The 21,293-nt window shown below is 34.4% G+C and overlaps 1 protein-coding gene across 1 annotated transcript in view; it reads right to left on the bottom strand.

The window, feature by feature from the left end:
- Positions 1 to 121: 121 nt before the first annotated feature.
- The window catches only part of LOC149787362 (b(0,+)-type amino acid transporter 1-like), a 51,312-nt gene continuing 30,140 nt past the window's right edge, over positions 122 to 21,293 (bottom strand). Inside the window, exons 10-13 of the mRNA XM_089976093.1 lie at positions 17,587 to 17,683; positions 16,402 to 16,551; positions 12,549 to 12,717; positions 122 to 12,085 (exon numbers count right to left, since the gene is read on the bottom strand). Of these exons, the coding sequence (XP_089832219.1) occupies positions 12,024 to 12,085; positions 12,549 to 12,717; positions 16,402 to 16,551; positions 17,587 to 17,683 (478 nt within the window). The 3' untranslated portion in view covers positions 122 to 12,023. The remainder of the gene's footprint in view (positions 12,086 to 12,548; positions 12,718 to 16,401; positions 16,552 to 17,586; positions 17,684 to 21,293) is intronic.

The raw sequence follows: 21,293 nt of genomic DNA, 5'->3' as shown, positions 1-21,293 counted from the left end.
TTCGAGCAAAGTTTTGTTTTTTGTGAGTTGATACAAACTTGTACATCATGTTGTTGGTACACTAAATGTAGATTTAGGAGTCATTTCTGTTTGACTGTGTGTTTTTTTGCCCATCCACGTCTTTGTCAATGATTGTTACCATGACATTTGTAAATATAATTTGGTTTTGCTATATATTTTCGCATATAAGTCAAATCCAGCTGCACTAACATAGATCCATGTCTGCCAGTCCATTATGCGATGGCAGATCTGGGTCTCTGCAGTGTGCAGTTGAGCTCAAATTACAAGCAAATATATCTGGAATGCTCCCTTTTGAATGTGGATCAGCCATCTGCTCTGTTTTTTCTCAATCAACTACATCACCAGACCACATTATATTAGAATAACTTTCTCTGCCTGCTGCCTACAAGTCCAGCCCTCCTGGATAGATGCAAAATGTCTTTCTGTCTGTATATTTATACAGACAAAAGGCAGAAACGCTTACAGGTAAACTCGCTTTTCTACCTGTTAGGTGTCTACCATTGTATCCGGATGTAACCAGTTTTAACTTTAGCTGTCATGCAGTGTGGATGCTCTCCAAAGAATCCAGTTTATCTTGTGCATAAATTTCATCATCATTTTATTTTCAGTAGTACAGTAAGTGAAAATGTTAATTTTATTTACAACATTTTTGTAAAATCCAGTGGCTTTATTGGTATTTTGACATTATCATATCACTTGCTTTTGTCACTAATGACTGAACAGCAACATATATTTTCAGTGGTGGAATTTCCCAAGCACTATTGTTAGGCATTTAGTGTGATAAAAAGATGTGGAGGACATCCACAAAACATGCGTGCTTTGTACCAAATCCTCCTCATGTTATGTGGACAGAGAAAACGTGATCTAATTTTTTAAAGAAACAGTTCAAGGGCCACAAAAAGTGAACACTATCAATTTCTTCCTAGCAGGAAGTGCTGACTTTACACCCAACATCAGAATCGCTCACAAGTTTCATGGGGTACATTGAGATGCCCCCTCCACCCACCTCCTGATGGAGATTCAGAAGACAGACCCAGATCATAATGAGAGATAATTCAAATGAAGAATTAGAGTCATGCATGCTCTCTCTCTAATGAATAAGGCTTTGTCATTGAGATTATAAATGATGAAACATAAATAATTTTGTCAGGATCCCATTTTGGATAGGACTACCTCTGCCAATGAGGCATGAGAATTCTAAGTCAAATATGGGATGAGGGTGCAGAGTCATACCTTTGTCAACAATCAGGATGCTGATGTCTTTTTCCTAACAGGTACATTACTACAAAAATCAGGCAAGGAGCCAAACTTTGTGGATCTTACATTCTAACACCCTCTGATTACTCCATGATGTCATTCCCATGCCTCTCCCACAGAGGTGGAGTTGTTGTCATAGCAATAACTCCATAATCCAGCACTTTAACCACACTACATCTCTTTAACCACACATTGTTTGGACTGGTCCAAGCCTCACTCACAATGGAACAAAGGTCAGTCCATTTTTTCTGATATGCTTCCTTACCTGATGTGCAAGCCACCCACAAAGTTTGTTACAGGACTGTGCCATAAAACTAATGCTATTGTGCAAAACCCATTTTTCTTCCATCAGTCAGTGGCCTTAACTTTTGGCTCCAAAACCCAGCATGTAAGCCATCTGCAAAGTTTGGTTCAGGCATTAAAGATAAATGGTATTGTGCAGAACCATTTTTCTTCTTTCGATGAGTGACATTGACCTTTGATGAAACTGATTGGTTTCTTCCTTATCTGAAGTGCAAGCTATCCACAAAATTTGGTTACTGTAGATGATGGATTTTCTCTTATTTCTAGTCACACTGACCATGAACTTTGACGTGTTGACCCCCAGATTGAGAGGTTTCTTCCTTGACCCATGTGCGAGCGAACGACAAAGGCTGGCAGGTTTAGATGATGAAGAACTCTAGTTACTGTGCAAAAACTGTTTTTGTTCATTTTGGCACAGTAATTATATCCTTTGACCTTTTGACTGTGAAAGCAGTAGGGCTGTTTCTTAGCCCACGTGCAGGCCTTCTGCAAGTTAGTGTGCAGAAACCCTTTTGTTCTTTCAGTCCAAGTGACCTTAACATTTGAGTTTTTTTAACCAGCAATTGATATGGTTCTTTACCAAAAGCTCAAGCCAGCCACAATGTTTGGTTACTATAAAAAGAGGATGACTCAAGTTATTGCAGTGATTCAAATTGTTGATGGAAAGATGGACAACATCTTAACATTTGCTATGGCAGGTGTGTAAAAAGTAGGGTGATTATTTGATCAGCCAGATCTTGACACAAGAACAATTCTAATTGTCTTCTCTTGATTCTTCTTGCCCTAATTATTTGAGAATATTGTCCTCAGGCTGTGAACTGACACTACATCTGAAGCAGGAGTCTACAGAAACAAAGATGCTGGAACATGCTGAGTGTGATGCACCATGCTCAATTGGTCAGTGTTGATGCAACTTGGAACTGTTTTATGTGTTCTGACATTTCCTTTCTGTTGAATGGATGTGGCTTTATGTGTTGTTCAATTTAGATCCAACTGTACCAGTTCCCAAAATGCATGCCTATAGATATTTCTCATTATTTTGGAATGACACAATTTGCAATTTTGTATGTGTCTTTAAAAACTCACTATTAGTGTGGACTGGAATATGTTTTTTAAGGTCTCCATCCTACTGAATAATTTACTGTACATTCTGCATTTATAAATTTTCTACGTGAGTGACACCAGCTTGATTTTGTACATGCCACCTCCTGGCCTGGAACAGTCCACAGAATCAGATTTTGTGTTATTTCACTGTGATTCTACATAATCAAACAAGCATGCAGTTGTTAGGGAAAGCACATCCAAGAGCATGTAGTCTTAGACTTTCTACAAATGTTTCTTGGGCATTTTGTGCCAAATATGTTTTGAAGGCTTTTGCAGCTTCCATAACAAGGTGAAAAATGTCTTTTTGATGCATCCTACACCACTAGGATGTGTTCAAATTTTTCTAATGATGTATCTTCTGATATTTCTAGCCAAGTTGAGTTTTTTGTTGCTTCCCTAGATACTATGTGGAAAGTGGGTTTTCAACATCTCCATAATCAGAAATGTTGCCAGGAATTTTCTTTAGAGGGGGAGATCACCAACACCTTCCTCCAGAGGTGGGGATGATTGGGGGGGGGGGGTTGACAGTGCCAAATGTGAGCTGATGAATGACAACATTATTATAAGGTATATGAATACATAATTTAAGACTTTATATTACTTCTTTGACAACAAATATTCAAAGTGTCTTCATACTGAATTCAGTTTGCAGCACCAGTAAATATTCTTTTCTGTTTCTTCAAAGCCTTTGAAAATGGGAAATGGTCTGTAGGACCCCCTTGTATCTGAATATTCATCAGTTTATTCACTGTTTCTGATGTAAAGAGCAGTGTGAATTCTGTTTTATAAACTAAATCCTCTCTCACAGTCCGCTGTTTGTAATGGGAGAACCACTGCAATTATGGCCAATTTAAACAAATTATGGAACTGGTCTTCATGATTTTGAACATATTTTTCCACAACTCAGCCATGTTCTTAGGATATTTCTTTTGTATGATCACATTTGTTGTAAGGTTTTATGCCAAGGTTTGAAAAACATTCCATTTGTGAATGGATTATGCTATGCTCTCAACAGAAAACACATAGCATCCATCTTTTTTCGGTTTTTAGTGAACCACTTGAAGGTAATCACGTGCATTGGAATTTCAGTTCTTTTTCTATTCTTTTTCTCAGCCTCTGGTTCTATATGCTGTGGACAAAGTACCAACTATTTCCATATGCTTGGCTTGTGCAATGTCCTCAGAACACAAGAGCTTTTCCCTTGTTCTTTAGTATTGATCATAGCAGGTGATCTTACCATACAGAAATTGGTTGTCTTCCATTTCCACATTCATAAAACTCACAGCTTGTTAGGCTTATCACATTTCTGTTATTGCTGAAGAATGGATCAGTTTGTTATACCTCTATAGGACACAATGTATTTGGAAACCCTTGATAGTTTCAGCAAAAGCTGCAGCAGTTCTCAATCATATAGATGCTTGCATTCAAACACTAAATCTACCTTAGCATAGCTTGACTGCGATCACTGGCAACATGAATAACTAAGGCTTAATTTGACAATCCGGTATTTGTAATTTTTGACTTTAATGAAAATCAAATGATACAAAAACTGTGTATTGGGTAAAACAAATTGTGGGAACCACAAATAATTTGCATGACCTTTCCCCCATTGGTTTTGAGAAGTTGCATGACTAATGATTTTTTTGCAAGAGTCCCGCAGCCTGGTCACATCTCTGCTTAACTACTTGGCCATTTTTGACCAACATTATAGGGCTATTTTTTCAGACATGAGAAGTTTTGTTGGCTGGCCTTGCAACTTTTATGTTTTCCAGGGCTGGTATCTTCTCCAAAGCCAGAGACAGTTTTAGCCAAACTTTCTAGGAATGTCTTTTAGAATATCTTGTACCAAGATGGTATTTGTCTTAGACCCACTAGCATCCTCTTAACTTCTGTAGCAACAAGGTGGAAAGTGCAGTTTTTATAACTCATTGAATGTTACTTCACAAATGAGTTAAACTTTGTAGGAGTCAATGATCAGACCTGCCGAACAATGTTCTACCAATGTTTGAGTTATGGTTATTTGAAAGGCCTTTCAGTAATATGTACAGAATATTTCTGGATCAGATCCTATGTTTGCAAACTTGTAAATCCACATAACCCTACCTCCTGTCTTCATTCTGAATTTCTTTCAGATCCAGGGACCAATACAACTTTTGCTCATTCACTCATTTGAAAGTTTCAGTTGCTTTGGTCATGTGACTTAACTCGGTATTTATGGATTTATCATGTGACTGTCATGTGCACTTAGGAAGTAAGCATATAGATAAAACAGGTAAAATAATTCAAATTACCTCTTATTGTAGATTTCTCATTCAGTTCATTTAATGCATGATTTGACCCAAAAAATGGCAGATAATATATTTTGAGTCAAGTCACATGACAAAAAGCAACTAAAACTCTGAAGTGAGTGAATGAACAAAGGTTGCATCTGATTGGTTGCTGGATCTGATGGAACAGCCAGATGTAGCTCTGAAATTCGAAATGGTGACAGCAGGTAGGATTGTGTTATTCCACATGGATTCACAAGTTGTCAAATGTAGGATATGATCTAGAAATACTCTGTATTCTATTGCCAAAATGTCATCTTTAATTGACCACAACTCTGGAGCTGTTGTAGATACAATTGTCTAAAATGTGCACTGATATGATGCAGACTGATTTGTCGATTGCATGATTTTATCAAGTGAGATCAGACCCAAGTTGTAATTCAGTATCGGAACAAGTTTGCAGCCTGATTTATCAAACTAATGTGACTTGTTCTCACTGCTGAGTATAGCTCAGTTTCTCTTTGTTAGGGTCTTTACTGAGGTAATTTCTTGGACTCTGTTACTGGTTGAGTAAAACGTTGGCATTCAGATGGGTTAATAACTGCTTGAAAGGAACCAAAAAGGCTAAAAAGAATGGTAAACCATGAATAAAATGGTTTGCAATCGGACCATACGCTGTTGGCGGTTTCTTTATATTTATCAGAACCATGAATAAAATGGTTTGCAATTGGACCATACGCTGTTGGCGGTTTCCTTATATTTATCAGAAAATACCAAAGATATTACAAAGCAAAAGAGGAAGATGTACAAATCATAGGAAAATAAATTAATTGATAAAATTGTGCAATAGATCTTTTACGACGCACAAGGTACATTTATCAATTTTGTTCATCAAATAATAATAAAATAATAATGTACAACTGTTTTCTAATGTAAAATTTGATCACACTGTTACTGGCATTGCAGCATAATTTCTTTGATTCATAGATTCAGCAGAATTACAGGTAGATGGTGTATGTATAACTATACCTAATGTCACATTCAAACCAGTAAAGACTTAAATCTGTTAAACCATATTAAAATTCAGGTTGTAATTTAAAATTTTTTGAAAGAAGGGAAAATTCAGTAGAAAAATTAATTTGTAAATTTTTTTTTAGGCTACTGATGTTTCAGTCATTGGGGGGTTTGCTGTACGCACTGGTACATATATATATTTCTTAAACAGTGGGACAGTGAATTAACATGTAACCATCTGCAACAGCATTTCTGCTAGGGTTGCGCTATTACTGATACAAGTCTCTAAAAGACAAATATTTTACTGGTACAAATGCTAAGCAACCAGTCATATAAATACATGGTTTATCACTACAGAGTGGAGAAAATTGTTTTAAACAATACTTTATAATAAGAAAGAGAAATCATCTGACCTTTACAGTTTTTGCATTCCGAATGGACAGCATCACTCATTGACACTATAATTCATTCCACCCAGCATTGCAAATTTTACTCTATGTCTATAACTCAGTAAATTATCAGGTGAACATTATTAAACGTAGTTAAATTACCCAGTTCAATTCATATCCAGTATTTAATATGAATTTGGTGATTTTAGCTAATTGTTGATGCTAACCTAAAAATTTACCGATATTTTTAAAAACTGATCTGCTCACTGCAGTGTGTACCCTTGACAATGTTTTGACATGCAGTTGAGTAGATATGGTGAAAGGGATTACCAGCTCCATGTGTATTGTCCAGTTGCTGGGTATGGTCAGTGTTGTTTATTCAATGAAATGTTGCTTATTTTGCCCACTTACCCAAGAAGTTACAATAAACAATGTGGGAAAGACTGTTCTGGAGGCAAATGGTTCTGACAGGTTTCAAAGGTTGTCAATTATTAACTTAATGTCACTAGTTTACAGCTCTGGATGAAAGCTGAAAATTGAATTGGAAGCATCTCCTGCCATTTTAGCTCAGTCTACATGGCACACACTTTCAACATTGCAGATGATTGACATGTTTAAAATTTATTGATACACACCTGAAAGGGTTAAAATAAGGTTTATCTTTTAACATTTTGGAGTGCCATATCTTATGACCCTGCCTATGACTCTTAATTCTTTGTATTATTTTAACTTTTCTGAAATTTAATAAAAATTTACATCCAAATTACCACAATAACATTGGTTGGGAAAAAAACCTTTTCCTCAAAAATTTGTCATTATTTTGAATTATGAGAGGTTTCTCTAAGTTGCAAGCATGTAAAATGGTTAAATATATCCAATTTAGATAAAACTTACAAGTAATATAGAAAACATTGCACACAGTGTAAGAATGACTTTCTCAAACCTATTTGATTGACAAATTCCTTGTAACCATGGTAACAGAATGGGCAATGAGGTTTATGTTTCTTTTTAATGCCAATTGATATTTCATTGATGTCAATGAACTCATCCTTACAAAAACAAACTTTAGATGTGATAAGGACAAACAAACTTGAATATCTGACTACAGATAAAGGTCGAAGAATTGATGGAATCCATTCTGAGGCTATACCATTGTAGAGTACATAGACAATGTATGAATATAAAATTTCCAGATCACAATAAAGAAAAGTACAAGGTTGATTAGGTCTTGTACAAAAAATCACACTATAGATATAATGTTAAACACCAGCCAAGTGGCCTTGATGATTGTATTTCTATCAAGGTAATTTATCAGCATTGCTTACCAGGGTACTATACCTTAGTAAACCTTGACATATTTTGCAAAAGTTTTGATCTTCAAGGCATGATACAAGTATGTAAAATATATGTAACATTTTTATAAAATAAGTTTTCTTACAATTTAGAAACTGTAAAATTGTTTTGTTCCACTATTAAGGACAAGAAAGACATGCTCTCATCTTGAAAGTGTTGGAGGAAATGCAAAAATGATACTTACAAATATCAAAGCCAAACACTATTTTACACAGCATGGAATTATTTGAGCCACCTGGTAAAGTGATTCTATTGCTAGTCACAGATGTGAGATATTGAGGGAATCTTCCAATTTACTTTCTGGGAAAGGCTGTGCATATCGTAGAGGTAATAATCGTGCAAGCTGATTAGCACTGACTTCACTTAAAAATCTGCAAGAAGGTAGTGCCTTACCCATGCTTTTCTCAGTTACTACCCTCCTTTCTATTACTAGGAAACATTCAGTTATCCCCCTTTTTATTACTAGGAGACATTCAGTTACCCCGCTTTCTGTTACTTGGAAACATTCAGTTACCCTCCTTTCTATTATGAGGAAACATTCAGTTACCCTCCTTTCTATTACGAGGAAACATTCAGTTACCCCTGCTCCCTTCTGTTGCTAGGAAACATTCAGTGGCATAATGTAGTCTTCATTTTTCAGTCATGCAGTTAGTATGTCATTGCTTTCAATGCCATGTACATTATGGTGGTCTTCATGCAAAAAGCAGTTCAACTCCAAATGTGTAGTTGGTTGGTATTTGTTTGTCGCTGTTATTACATGTATTTTTATTGGTTGGTATTTGCCCATCACTGTTATTACATGTATTTTTATTATCAGTTCTATTCCTCTTTATTTATCATGCAGTTATCTGTGTAGCTGGGTAGCTAAGAATTTCTTTTTTATGACTGCATCATATTATGGTATAAAAGACCATCAAATTAATGAGCTTTAAAACCCCTGGCCCCATATATACATTATAAATTTTTTCTATTTGCAGCAGTTCAGTTGTTAGTATGACAGAAACATGATCTAAGTTTGCGAGTTAAAATCCTACCATTAGATTGACACAGGTTGGCTAAGGTACTGGCCAGGGCAAGCTACTTTGTTTGTATAGGCACAGTATAACTTTCACATGCAACTGTGCCATAAAGTACCCAAACTAAAAAAGCATACATGTATCTATCACTCTGTCTGTTTACCTGTCTTCTTTTTCAGTCCAATAATGCTACTTAGCTGTAACGCTGCAATTTGCCAAGTTTTTGGGACAGGCTGCAAAATGTGTGAAATTGGTGGCAGAAAAAAATATGGCATCAAATCAAGATTATGAAGGAAAAACTGCTAGCTATTATACTCAAAAGTCTTATGATGGAGAAATTTATAGAAACATCAATTGAATTCTAAGAAAAATATAAATGGCCCTTGAACAAGGTGAGACAAGGGAATTTGCTAAAACAATTATCCACACTTACAGAGGTGACAAGACTTACTCCTGTTATATAGCATATAACACCCAACATTAGAAAATAATTTTCTAGTACATGTAATAATAAATCGGCGGCTCATTCCGTGGTATAAAAAAATGATTTCCTGATAATGGAAATTATCAAATAATAATATTTTTGACATTTAAAAATGATAGTTTATATTATCAAAATTGAGATTTAAAGAAAACAAAGAACAATAGTCCCTCAGATATTCTAATGGGCAAAAAGAATTTACAGAAATTCAAGATTAGACCATGTCACCTCTTGTCCTGGAACAGTGTTGCAACCATCTGATATTCTGTAAGGATAAGAAGATTTTCAAATATGCTACTGTCAGGAATTATTGGATATTAGATTGGTACCATTTTCATTTAGAAACAGACATGTTTAGAAGTCTGTTGGTGAGAAAAAAACCCATGTCCATATAACCATCCATTTAGGGAAAGCAAGATTTACAAGACAGCCATGGTGGCGGCCATACTAAATGTATGATTGGCTCCATTTTCATTTAGCATCAACTAGGTATCCTAAAAAATCTAATCTATCAGTGTTGATATTTCCATCCTTTTATGAGTAGTATAAATATTATTTCAAAGATGGCTACCACGATGGCCATATTAAGGGTCAATTTGCGTTCTTTTCATTTAGGACTAGTCAGACACCATAATTTCTCGTCTGATGAAAAGTCCATGTCTAAATGACTTTCCATTTAAGAAAAGTAGTGATAACAAAATTTTCAAAACAGCAACCATGGTGGCCATATTGGAAGCCGTCTCAGCACCATTTTAATTTAGGGCCAACTAGAGATTATACAAAGTGTTCTGGTGAAAACCCCATGTTAATATGACTTCCTGTTTTGGAGGAATAACAGCAACAAGATTTTCAAAAGGGTGGCCATACTGGATATCAGATCACCATTTCCATTTAGGACCAGCTAAACTTCAATAGAAGTCTTCAGCTGACAACACAATATCAACCTGACCAGCCATTTAGAAGTAGTGATAATAGGATTTGCCAGATTGGCCATTGTGGTGACTATATTGGAGGTCAGATTGGCACCATTTTCATTCATGACCAACTAGACATAAGAAGTGTTTTAGTGTAATCGCCATGGTGATATAACCATTCATTGACGAGGAGAAGCAATACAAAGATTCTCAAGATGAGAGCAGTGGCAACCATATTTGATGTGCAAGCAGCACCATTTTCATTTAGGACCAACTGGACATCATAATAAGTCTTTGGTGAAAAAAATCCTGAGTTTCTGTTAAGTAGTAGTAACAATATAAAAGATTTTTAAGATGTCAATTTGTTTACTGGACACCAGGTTGGTACCATATTCTTTTAGGGTCAGACTAGAAATCTTTCAGTGAAAATTCCATATTGATATGATCATTCATTCAGGAGCAGTAGCAACAACAAAATTTGCAAGATTCAGCTGTGGAAAATATATTGCATGTCTGAGCAGTACTATTTTATTTAGGACCGACCAATCCTGGGAATGAATGTGTGTGTCAAGTTTCATGGTAATCCTCAACATAGTTGATGAGAAACTGCAATAAAAGAAAATTATGCTAATAAATGGATGGAATGTTGTGCAACAGACTATTAGATAATCTCATTTGATGTATGACCAGTGGAGTTAAAGAAAAATGGGGATCTTTAAAGAATGATTGAACTCTCGGACTGTTGTAAGTAAGTAACAGTTGCACATGTGGTTGAAATATACTTGAAACTTGGAAGAAAGATGTCAATCACTATAGAAGAATGATCGTACAAAGCTCAAATGTACTTGCTATAATATAAAAGTAACAATAGCCTTGCGGAAAGCTGACAGAAATGGTACAATATTTGATCTACTGAAACTACAGAGGTAACCATTCATCTACAATATGTGACCTGACTATACTCAAAGTAAGTTGACAGAAATGGTACAATATTTGATCTACTGAAACTATAGAGGTAATCATTTATCTACAATATGTGACCTGACTATACTCAAAGTAAGCTGACAGAAATGGTACAATATTTGATCTACTGAAACTATAGAGGTAATCATTTATCTACAGTATGTGACCTGACTATACTCACAGTAAGCTGACAGAAATGGTACAATATTTGATCTACTGAAACTATAGAGGTAACCATTTATCTACAATATGTGACTTGATTATACTCACAGTAAGCTGACAGAAATCGTACAATATTTGATCTACTGAAACTACAGAGGTAATCATTTATCTACAATATGTGACCTGACTATACTCACAGTAAGCTGACAGAAATGGTACAATATTTGATCTACTGAAACTATAGAGGTAATCATTTATCTACAGTATGTGACCTGACTATACTCACAGTAAGCTGACAAAGACGTAAAAAGTTGGGACCAAGATATGCTCATTATTTTTGTTATGTATTATAATATTAACGAGCTTCCGTTGATAAATGATATTAAGATGATTGCAAGATTTTGTTATTTTAGTCGTACTTGGAAAACTATGCAAAATTTCTTTGTCTGAAGTTTGGGTCAACAATACAGATGTTTATCAGTAAAAAATCTAACATATAATAGTCGTCATTCCCCAAAAATTGATACCAGATGTGTATCTGAGGAAATCAGGTAGTGACACCAGATGTGTATCTGAGGAAACAGGTAGTGACACCAGATGTGTATTGGAGTAAATCAGTTAGTGATACCAGATGTGTATCTGAGGAAATCAGGTAGTGACACGATGTATATCTGAGGAAATCGGGTAGTGACACCAGATGTGTATCTGACACTGAAAGTATCAAAACAAAACAAAACTATTAAGCAATACATAGTTGTTCAAGTCATGGATAGATGCATTCATTCACTGTTCTCTTGTGGTACAATCTTGAATATTTTCTGGAGAATCATTGTCATCCGATCTGTAATAATAAATAGTAATAATAATAATAATAATACAATTGTAATTGTTATTGGGAGGTGGCAACTTACAGTACAATTTATAAAATATCCTTAATTCTTTGTCATGAGTCCTGAAAGTGCTATAGAACTATTTAGACAGCAACTAGTGCACGCAAGAAAAAAAGGCAATAAGAGTAATTTCTTTAGAACTAGTAAAATTTGTATTATGGTAATACAGAATCAGCAAGTTACTGTTTTAAAGCAACAAACATGGTATTCTTTTAACAATTGAAAGGTCAAGATAAAATCTTTAAAACGGATAGGACAATGCAAACTTTGTAAGTGAATTCTTTTGAATTTACATATATATATCTAAAATAGAAATATGAATTCTTGTTGGGAGAACCATGTACAAGATAAGCCTGTTTTACCATGGAAACACCATTAATGTGAATTTGGCATTAATAGAAAAAAATGCTTTACCCATCCATTTTGGACTATATTTTCTGAACACAAAAGGAACATAAAGCACAAGTCCACTCAGTAGGAACAGCATGGCATAGAAATACTCTATTTCTGGTTGCATTACAACAGGTAGAAGCACCAAGTATGCGGATGCGAACACCACCAATATAGGTATGATGATCGGGACCTGAATAGAAGAATAAAGCAATGCACAGATTGAAATCTTTATTGGAGTGATAAACACACACACACACACACAAAGACACACACAAACACACACACACACACACACACACACACGTGGAAGAATGAAGACAAATCTTTGATAGATAAAGCGCAGAGTGAGATAGTGAATAGACCAAAATTTCATACGAAGACTCATGCAAAGCACACCCACCCATTCATACTCGTAGGTGAGTCCATTTAATATTGAAGCACCGAATAAGTAAAGGCATATTTTTTTTGGAGGGGGGGGACCCAAGAGATTGAGTCAATAATCCCAATGTAATTATTCCGCATTTGTCTATACCCATTGCGAAACATCTATGTTATGTTTCTTGCCATCATTAAAAGTTTACAAGATGAGTCGAACAAAATGATCAAGTCTGGAATGGTTACAAATCCCCTGCATATAAACTGCAGTGGTAATGTATAACTAATGCTATAACTCATAGAAATATGGAGGGATTGTCACATAATGTAAAATTGCAATCATGATATACAGAACATCAAGTTCTATTTTCCACCATAATATCAGTTGCCATTCAAGATAGACTCTATGCCGTAATATTTTTACTTTGTTCGTTTTTAGTAATGCATTTGTTTCTTTTGAAATGTAGGTTGCATTGCCTTCATATTTTCTATCATTTTAGTTTAAACAGACTTTAGAAAGCATTTTTATTTCAGAAATTATTTCCTGAAATCTGGTTACAGTACCATTCATTATACATGGGCAGAAGTTGCTATAATTTATACACTGTTGAAAAATCAAATTTTTTCATATCCATGGAATGTTTTGTTGATTGTTAATAGCTTTTCTTGTTTACAGAATAATAATACCCACTAGTGTATACAGAATAATAATACCCACTAGTGTATACAGAATAATAATACCCACTAGTGTATACAGAATAATAATACCCACTAGTATATACAAAATAATAATACCCACTAGTGTATACAGAATAATAATACCCACTAGTGTATACAGAATAATAATACCCACTAGTGTATACAGAATAATAATACCCACTAGTATATACAGAATAATAATACCCACTAGTGTATACAGAATAATAATACCCACTAGTGTATACAGAATAATAATACCCACTAGTATATACAGAATAATAATACCCACTAGTGTATACAGAATAATAATACCCACTAGTATATACAAAATAATAATACCCACTAGTGTATACAGAAAAATAATACCCACTAGTATATACAGAATAATAATACCCACTAGTGTATACAGAATAATAATACCCACTAGTGTATACAGAATAATAATACCCACTAGTGTATACAGAATAATAATACCCACTAGTATATACAGAATAATAATACCCACTAGTGTATACAGTTCTATCTCCCTAAGACAAGGATGTTTGTGGAATCTGCTCGAATGGTAACATAATAAGTACACAAAGCTGCTGCGGAAATTCTTGCAAATCCTAGGTCCTTTTTAATTTTCATATTAAATTCTTTCTATCTCAGTTTTCCATTATGCAAGGATATGTATGTATGTATGTATGTATGTATGTATGTATGTATGTATGTATGTATGTATGTATGTTTAATGGCATGCCAGAACAGTTAGTGCATATTAAAAGTAATGTTAAAAAAATCGAAGGTGAAAAACTTATGAAAAACAATAGGGAGATAAACCCTTCCAAATCAACATTAAGACATTGTTCCTCAAGGTGAAAGAGTTTTGTCAATATTCACGCAGTAAAAGTGTTGTCAGTGTTCATGCAGTGAAAGTCTTGTCAGTATTCATGCAGTAAAAGTCTAGTCAGTGTACATACACTAAAGAGTCTTGTCAGTATTCATGCAGTGAAAGTCTTGTCAGTATTCATGCAGTAAAAGTCTTGTCAGTATTCACACAGCAAAGGTCTTGTCAGTATTCATAATGTAAACATCTTGTCAATATTCATGCAGTAAAGAGTCTTGTAAGTGTTCACACTGTAAAAGTCTTGTCAGTATTCATGCAGTAAAAGTCTTCTCAGTATGCATGCAGTAAAGAGTCTTGTAAGTGTTCACACTGTAAAAGTCTTATCAGTATTCATGCAGTAAAAGTCTAGTCAGTAGTCATGCAGTGAAAGTCTTGTCAGTATTCATGCAGTAAACATCTTGTCAGTATTCATGCAGTAAAAGTCTCATATGTGTTCACATATTAAAGAGTCTTGTCAGTATTCATGCAGTAAAAGTCTTCTCAGTATGCATGCAGTAAAAGTCTTGTCAGTGTTCACACAGTAAAGAGTCTTGTCAGTATTCATGCAGTAAATATCTTCTCAGTATTCATGCAGTAAACATCTTGTCAATATTCATGCAGTAAGAAGTCTCATCAGTATTCATGTAATAAAAGTCTTGTCAGTATTCACACAGTAAAAGTCTTCTCAGTATTCATGCAGTAAAAGTCTTGTCAGTATTCACACAGTAAAGAGTCATGTCAGTATTCATGAAGTAAAAGTCTCATGTGTTCACACAGTAAAGAGTCTTGTCAGTATTCATGCAGTAAAAGTCTTGTTGTCATTGTTCACACAGTAAAGAGTCTTGTCAGTATTCATGCAGTAAATATCTTCTCAGTATTCATGCAGTAAAAGTCTTGTCAATATTCATGCAGTAAAAGTCTTGTCAGTATTCATGAAGTAAAAGTCTCATGTGTTCACACAGTAAAGAGTCTTGTCAGTATTCATGCAGTAAAAGTCTTGTTGTCATTGTTCACACAGTAAAGAGTCTTGTCAGTATTCATGCAGTAAATATCTTCTCAGTATTCATGCAGTAAAAGTCTTGTCAGTACTCACGCAGTAAAAGTCTTGTCAGTATTCATGCAGTAAAGTCTTGTCAATATTCATGCAGTAAAAGTCTTGTCAATATTCACGCAGTAAAGGTCTTGTCAATATTCATGCAGTAAAAGTCTTGTCAGTATTCACGCAGTAAAAGTCTTGTCAGTATTCACGCAGTAAAAGTCTTGTCAGTGTTCATGCAGTAAAAGTCTTGGCAGTATCCATGCAGTAAAAGTCTTGGCAGTATTCACACATTAGAGTCATCTCAATATTCACACAGTAAAAGTCTTCTCAGTATTCACACAGTAAAATTCTTGTCAGTATTCACACAGTAAAGAGTCTTGTCAGTATTCATGCATTAAATATCTTCTCAGTATTCATGCAGTAAAAGTCTTGTCAGTATTCACACAGTAAAGAGTCATGCCAATATTGACACAGTAAAATTCTTGTCAGTATTCATGCAGTAAAAGTCTTCTCAGTATTCATGCAGTAAAAGTCTTGTCAGTATTCACACAGTAAAGAGTCTTGTCAGTATTCATGCATTAAATATCTTCTCAGTATTCATGCAGTAAAAGTCTTGTCAGTATTCACACAGTAAAGAGTCATGCCAATATTCACACAGTAAAATTCTTGTCAGTATTCACACAGTAAAAGTCTTCTCAGTATTCACGCAGTAAAAGTCTTTTCAGTGTTCACAGTTCTCTTCTGAAGCAAACAGACAGAGGATCGTCATAAGACTCTGAAAATGCACAATTTTTATGAATTTTAAGATTTTACCCATTTAAAAAAAAACATTTACAACACTGCATTGCACATGATAGAAATTATAAGAATACTAGTATTTTCTCTGTGTTTACTTTGCATGGTCTTTTGAGATCTTTTTCTTGGTAACGTAGAATGAGACAGCAGGTTGCTGTCAGACCATAGAAAATCCATGCTGTAAAGTTGAAGAATCCAATGAGTCTGGCTATATCCCCAGGTATTATCATGATTATCGCAATTATCACCTGCAAGGTAAAACCATTCCTCAATAATTTTCTTAGCAACTCTCTACATTTTACGTTTAGAGTAAACAGCGTTGTATTGAGTACAAATGTTCTTTATTCTTCTACAAGACCTGGACAATAGAAGACAAAATTTATAAACCCATTTTCCGTCATGAAACATTTTATCACCTAATTGAGCAAAAAAATCAACTGCATCACAGTACTGAAATAGAAAAATGGATCCCATGCAAAACTACCCCAACAGATATTTTTTTTCTGTTTATTTTTTATCTTTTCTGCTAACATTTCCTGCAATTGACAGCACCAATTAAGAATTAAAACTACAATGTAACCCATTTGTCCTATCCCATGCACATGCAACTTGTGGGATCTGCAATGGGACATGCTTATCTATGACTTCCTAAAGCATACAGTTCTTTCAAATAAACAAAAACTTAATTGCCTAATTTCAAAGTTTCTTAATGAACCCTTAGCCACTGTCCACATGGAAAAGGACATCCTTCATTTATCATTTTCCTATGGTATAAAAGCATAATTTGTCCAACTCCTGAAAACAGACTGTAGTATTTACAACATTTACTATTACAATATAATGTATATTTTCTTCTTTGAAGCATGTTAACATGCCCTTTTACACTGAATTTAAGTTCATACAATATAATTTTATTAACAATATTAACTGAAATTATATGATATGAAACATAACATTTTACTCACAGAAGAACCCCCCCCCCATTGCCCATAATACAAAATATTTATAAAGCTCTCCACATAAATCATTTGCAAGATGAGAAATATGTAGATCAAATTTGGGAATACTGCAATGGTACCCACTTATTAGAAACACTGAAATGTTAAGTTCTATTAAAAAAAAATGAACTGACTGGCTTTAAAAGGTGAGATTACATAAACTGAGAATTACAAACCACTTTTTAACATAGCTATCATTTCCTTACATTCCTGGTGTTTAAAATAAATGTAGCATCAAGAGATTATGTGTTAGGATAATGGGGGAGGGGGCAAGCTTGAACTCACTGTGATCATCAGTGATGGTAGAGGAGTAAGACGTTCATACTGAATGAATCCAAATACAGCTGGCATGTGTCCATCCCTGGATGCAGTGTAGACTAACCTGAAAAAAGGGCATACAAAAAACTTGAGTCGTAAGGTCTATTGATATGGAGACGTTCCAAATATATGGTTCAAAACAGAGCAGCTCTAATGCACTGCATTCATGTCTTAGATTCCTGGTAATATATATATATATATATATATATATATATATATATATATATATATATATATATATATATATATATATTAGTATAATTTTATTTGAGCTGAGAGGTTACAAAAGTAAAGTATTAAGCAGACCAAATTTATTTACATAAAAAAGAAAATAACATTTAGTACAAAATCATGTATTCTGACACCTACCAAGGGTTGGAAACTCAACTCTGAAATTTCTACCACTGCACCTATCACTATACTGTCCTCAAAAGAAAAAGTATACTATATCATGTTTGGTATGTTTCTTCAGTAATGAAAATGAACTATTTACCATCACTATTCAGCGACAGAATGCACTAAATAGTAGTAAATGATTATGTAACTTACTGAATCACTTTCATTCGTTATTAATGTAAAGTGTAAAAATCACTATCCTATAGGTGGTGTGTATGGCATGCAAGCTTAACATGAAATGTATACACCTAATGGCAGTTTGATTGTATAAATCACTATCCTATAGGTGTTGTGTATGGCATGCAAGCTTAACAGCAAATGTTTACACCTAATGGCAGTTTGACTGTACACCTAATGGCAATTTGACTGTACACCTAATGGCAGTTTGACTGTACACATAATGGCAATTTGACTGTACACCTGATGGCAGTTTGACTGTACACCTAATGGCAGTTTGACTGTACACATAATGGCAGTTTGACTGTACACATAATGGCACTTTGACTGTACACCTAATTGCAATTTGACTGTACACCTAATGGCAGTTCGACTGTACACTTGATATTATCCTATAACATGTTTAATGGACTGCTTCATAAAATCATCTTCTAGCAGTTTTATTCTCCAATTTCATTATGCAGCTGAAACATCAAGAATCATCATCCATGGAAGTAAAGGGATCCTGACATAGTTCCCCAACACAGCTCTGTTTCACAGACCCAAACCATATCAGTCATAACTGTCATTTACCATATCTGAGACAACAACATATCTGATATAACACCATATCTGATGCAACACCATTGACTATCATCAATTATACATTTAAACAAAATTTGGTTTAATTTAGATTTAAGGTATCAAATTAGAATGAGAAATTCAGGAAAAAGGCATTAAAATCCAACAATACTTGTCACCTACTATCATACAAAATGCAAATAAACAGAATACAAAGTTTGGACAAGTCGTGAAAAATATTTGAAAAACTTGATGTCTGTTTATAAAATAACAATGTAATCAAAATGTTACTGCAATATAATGAAATTTATACACAAAGAATTACATGGCTCCCCCTCTTCATGCTAATTATTCAACACTAGAATATTTTGACTTTGAAATGCATTTACACAATGATTCTCTTTCTTTTATTTCATCTGTTGATGACTAATAGAGAACTACCCATTCTACAGATTGTAACTCCACTTAAACAGTTAAACTGCTGACAGTGAGAGAGAAGGTATAATTTTGACAAACTACAAACTAATAACTTTTCTGTCTCTTACTTATGAATACAAAACATATAATGTTTAAGCAATTTGCAATTCATTTTATTACTTCATTAACTTTCAACAAATGTCCAAAACTAGCTAATGTGTTATCAATATTAAAACAAATGACAAATCAATTACATTTTACTCTAGTCCCATTTCACTTCGGAGCAATATCAGGAAAGTATTTGAAACAAAAGTTTTTAAATTTGTGTGTAACTCATGACAATGCCTTTCTTTTGCAACATTTCAAACTGGTTTTATACTTGGTCACTTATTTTCATATCAACACCTGGACATATACCACATTCTTTTGGGGCCCTGAGTGGCCGAGTGGTCTAAAGCGCTCTCCGTTATGGATCACTGCCATATCACTGCAAATGTGAGTATGTGAGAAAAACTTGCCAGTAGCTTCTTGTGCGTTGGTGGTTCTTTCCGGGATTTTCTCGGGTTCTTCCTCCACCATTAATACTGGCTGCCATTTATAGCCTATCGTGTGCTGAAAAGTGGCATTAAACTTCACAACAACAACAACAACAACAACCACATTCTTTATAATGTAATTAACAGATTAGAAATCATATGTATAATTTTGTGTTATATCACTAATGCCAAAGATAGGATATGGCTCAGAGCCATAATTAAATTAAATTAATTAACTTTAATTAAAAAATTATGGAACTGATGAGAATTTATTGGCATAAATTGAGGATAACATCACCAAGATGATTTGAAGAGTTATCATTGGTAATAAAATCTCAGAGTAAGAACAACAAGCAGCAAGTGTGCTACAGGGATGAGTCTTATGTCCATTCCTATTTTTAGTTTATATTATTTACATAATTGATAGCCTAAAGTCATTATTCTGTTTATATACAGATATATTCTAATATTGGCATAACAATCTTCAGAAACTTTCCAACTGGTTTCAATTCATGGTTAGTAAATTCAAATTCTTCAAAACCTAGTATGTCATGTACACTAACCAAGAAATTGAATATTTACCATCTTGAATTTACTGATAAAAAGATTTGATTTAATACACCTCATTGTCATCTTGAAGTTACATGAATGGTTCATATTGATTTTATACTTAAATCTGGATTTATTTGGATTGTGCAGACAGGTACATTTATGCATACCTTATCTAAAGACAATCTAAGCAAACATTATTTTAACTTGTATTTAGCCAACTCTACTATCTGAAACATAGACACTATTTGCTATTGCTGAGTTTGAAAAATTTCAAAACCTACAACTTGAAGCTACACAATTAGTTTCTGGTCAAACAAAATATTAAAGAAGAGCAGCAATCCATTTTGGAATGGGGTGGGGGTCGGGGTTTACAGCTACTACAAGAAGAAACATTATAAATTTCTGTACCTTTTACACAATCAACAACAAACAATTCCCAGATTATGTAAGTGACCTGCCTCCATGCTAATGCACTGCCTCTACCCTCACTAAACTGTTCAGCCATAAAAATCTGAAGAGTGTGTGTGTGTGATTTAGATTTTTAACATAGCTTTAACAATTTTTCAGTCATATTGCTATGATGTCTGCAGGGATGCAGTTTGTAGTGATGTCTAGCACTGGGGAATCGTGTTGCAGACATGTAGCAGGATATCCCACCCATTCACATTATCCTGACACCAGGCTGACCAGTCCTAGCATTAAACTCTTAATGCTGAGCGCCAAGCAAGGCAGCTGTTAGTACCATTTTTGTAAGTCTTTGGTAAGGCTTGGATTGGACCCACAACCTCCCACATCCGTGGCAGATGCTCTAACCACTAGGCCACCAGAATGGTTTTAAAAAATCTGAAGACAAGATATAGCCAAATGCATTAGACTCTGGCTAATTACTTTTATTAACTTACTGTGATCTGTTTGTACTGTTTTAGTCTCTGGCTAATTATTTTTCTGCAATCTGTGAGTACTGTTTTAGTCTCTGGCTAATTACCTTACTGCGATCTGTGAGTACTGTTTTAGTCCATTGCTAGTTAACTTATT

Source organism: Sinohyriopsis cumingii, chromosome 12, assembly GCF_028554795.1.
Source record: "Sinohyriopsis cumingii isolate HCF-2022 chromosome 12, ASM2855479v2, whole genome shotgun sequence".
In the NCBI taxonomy this organism is placed as follows: Eukaryota; Metazoa; Mollusca; class Bivalvia; order Unionida; family Unionidae; genus Sinohyriopsis; species Sinohyriopsis cumingii.
This window is presented reverse-complemented; position numbering and strand designations above follow the sequence as displayed.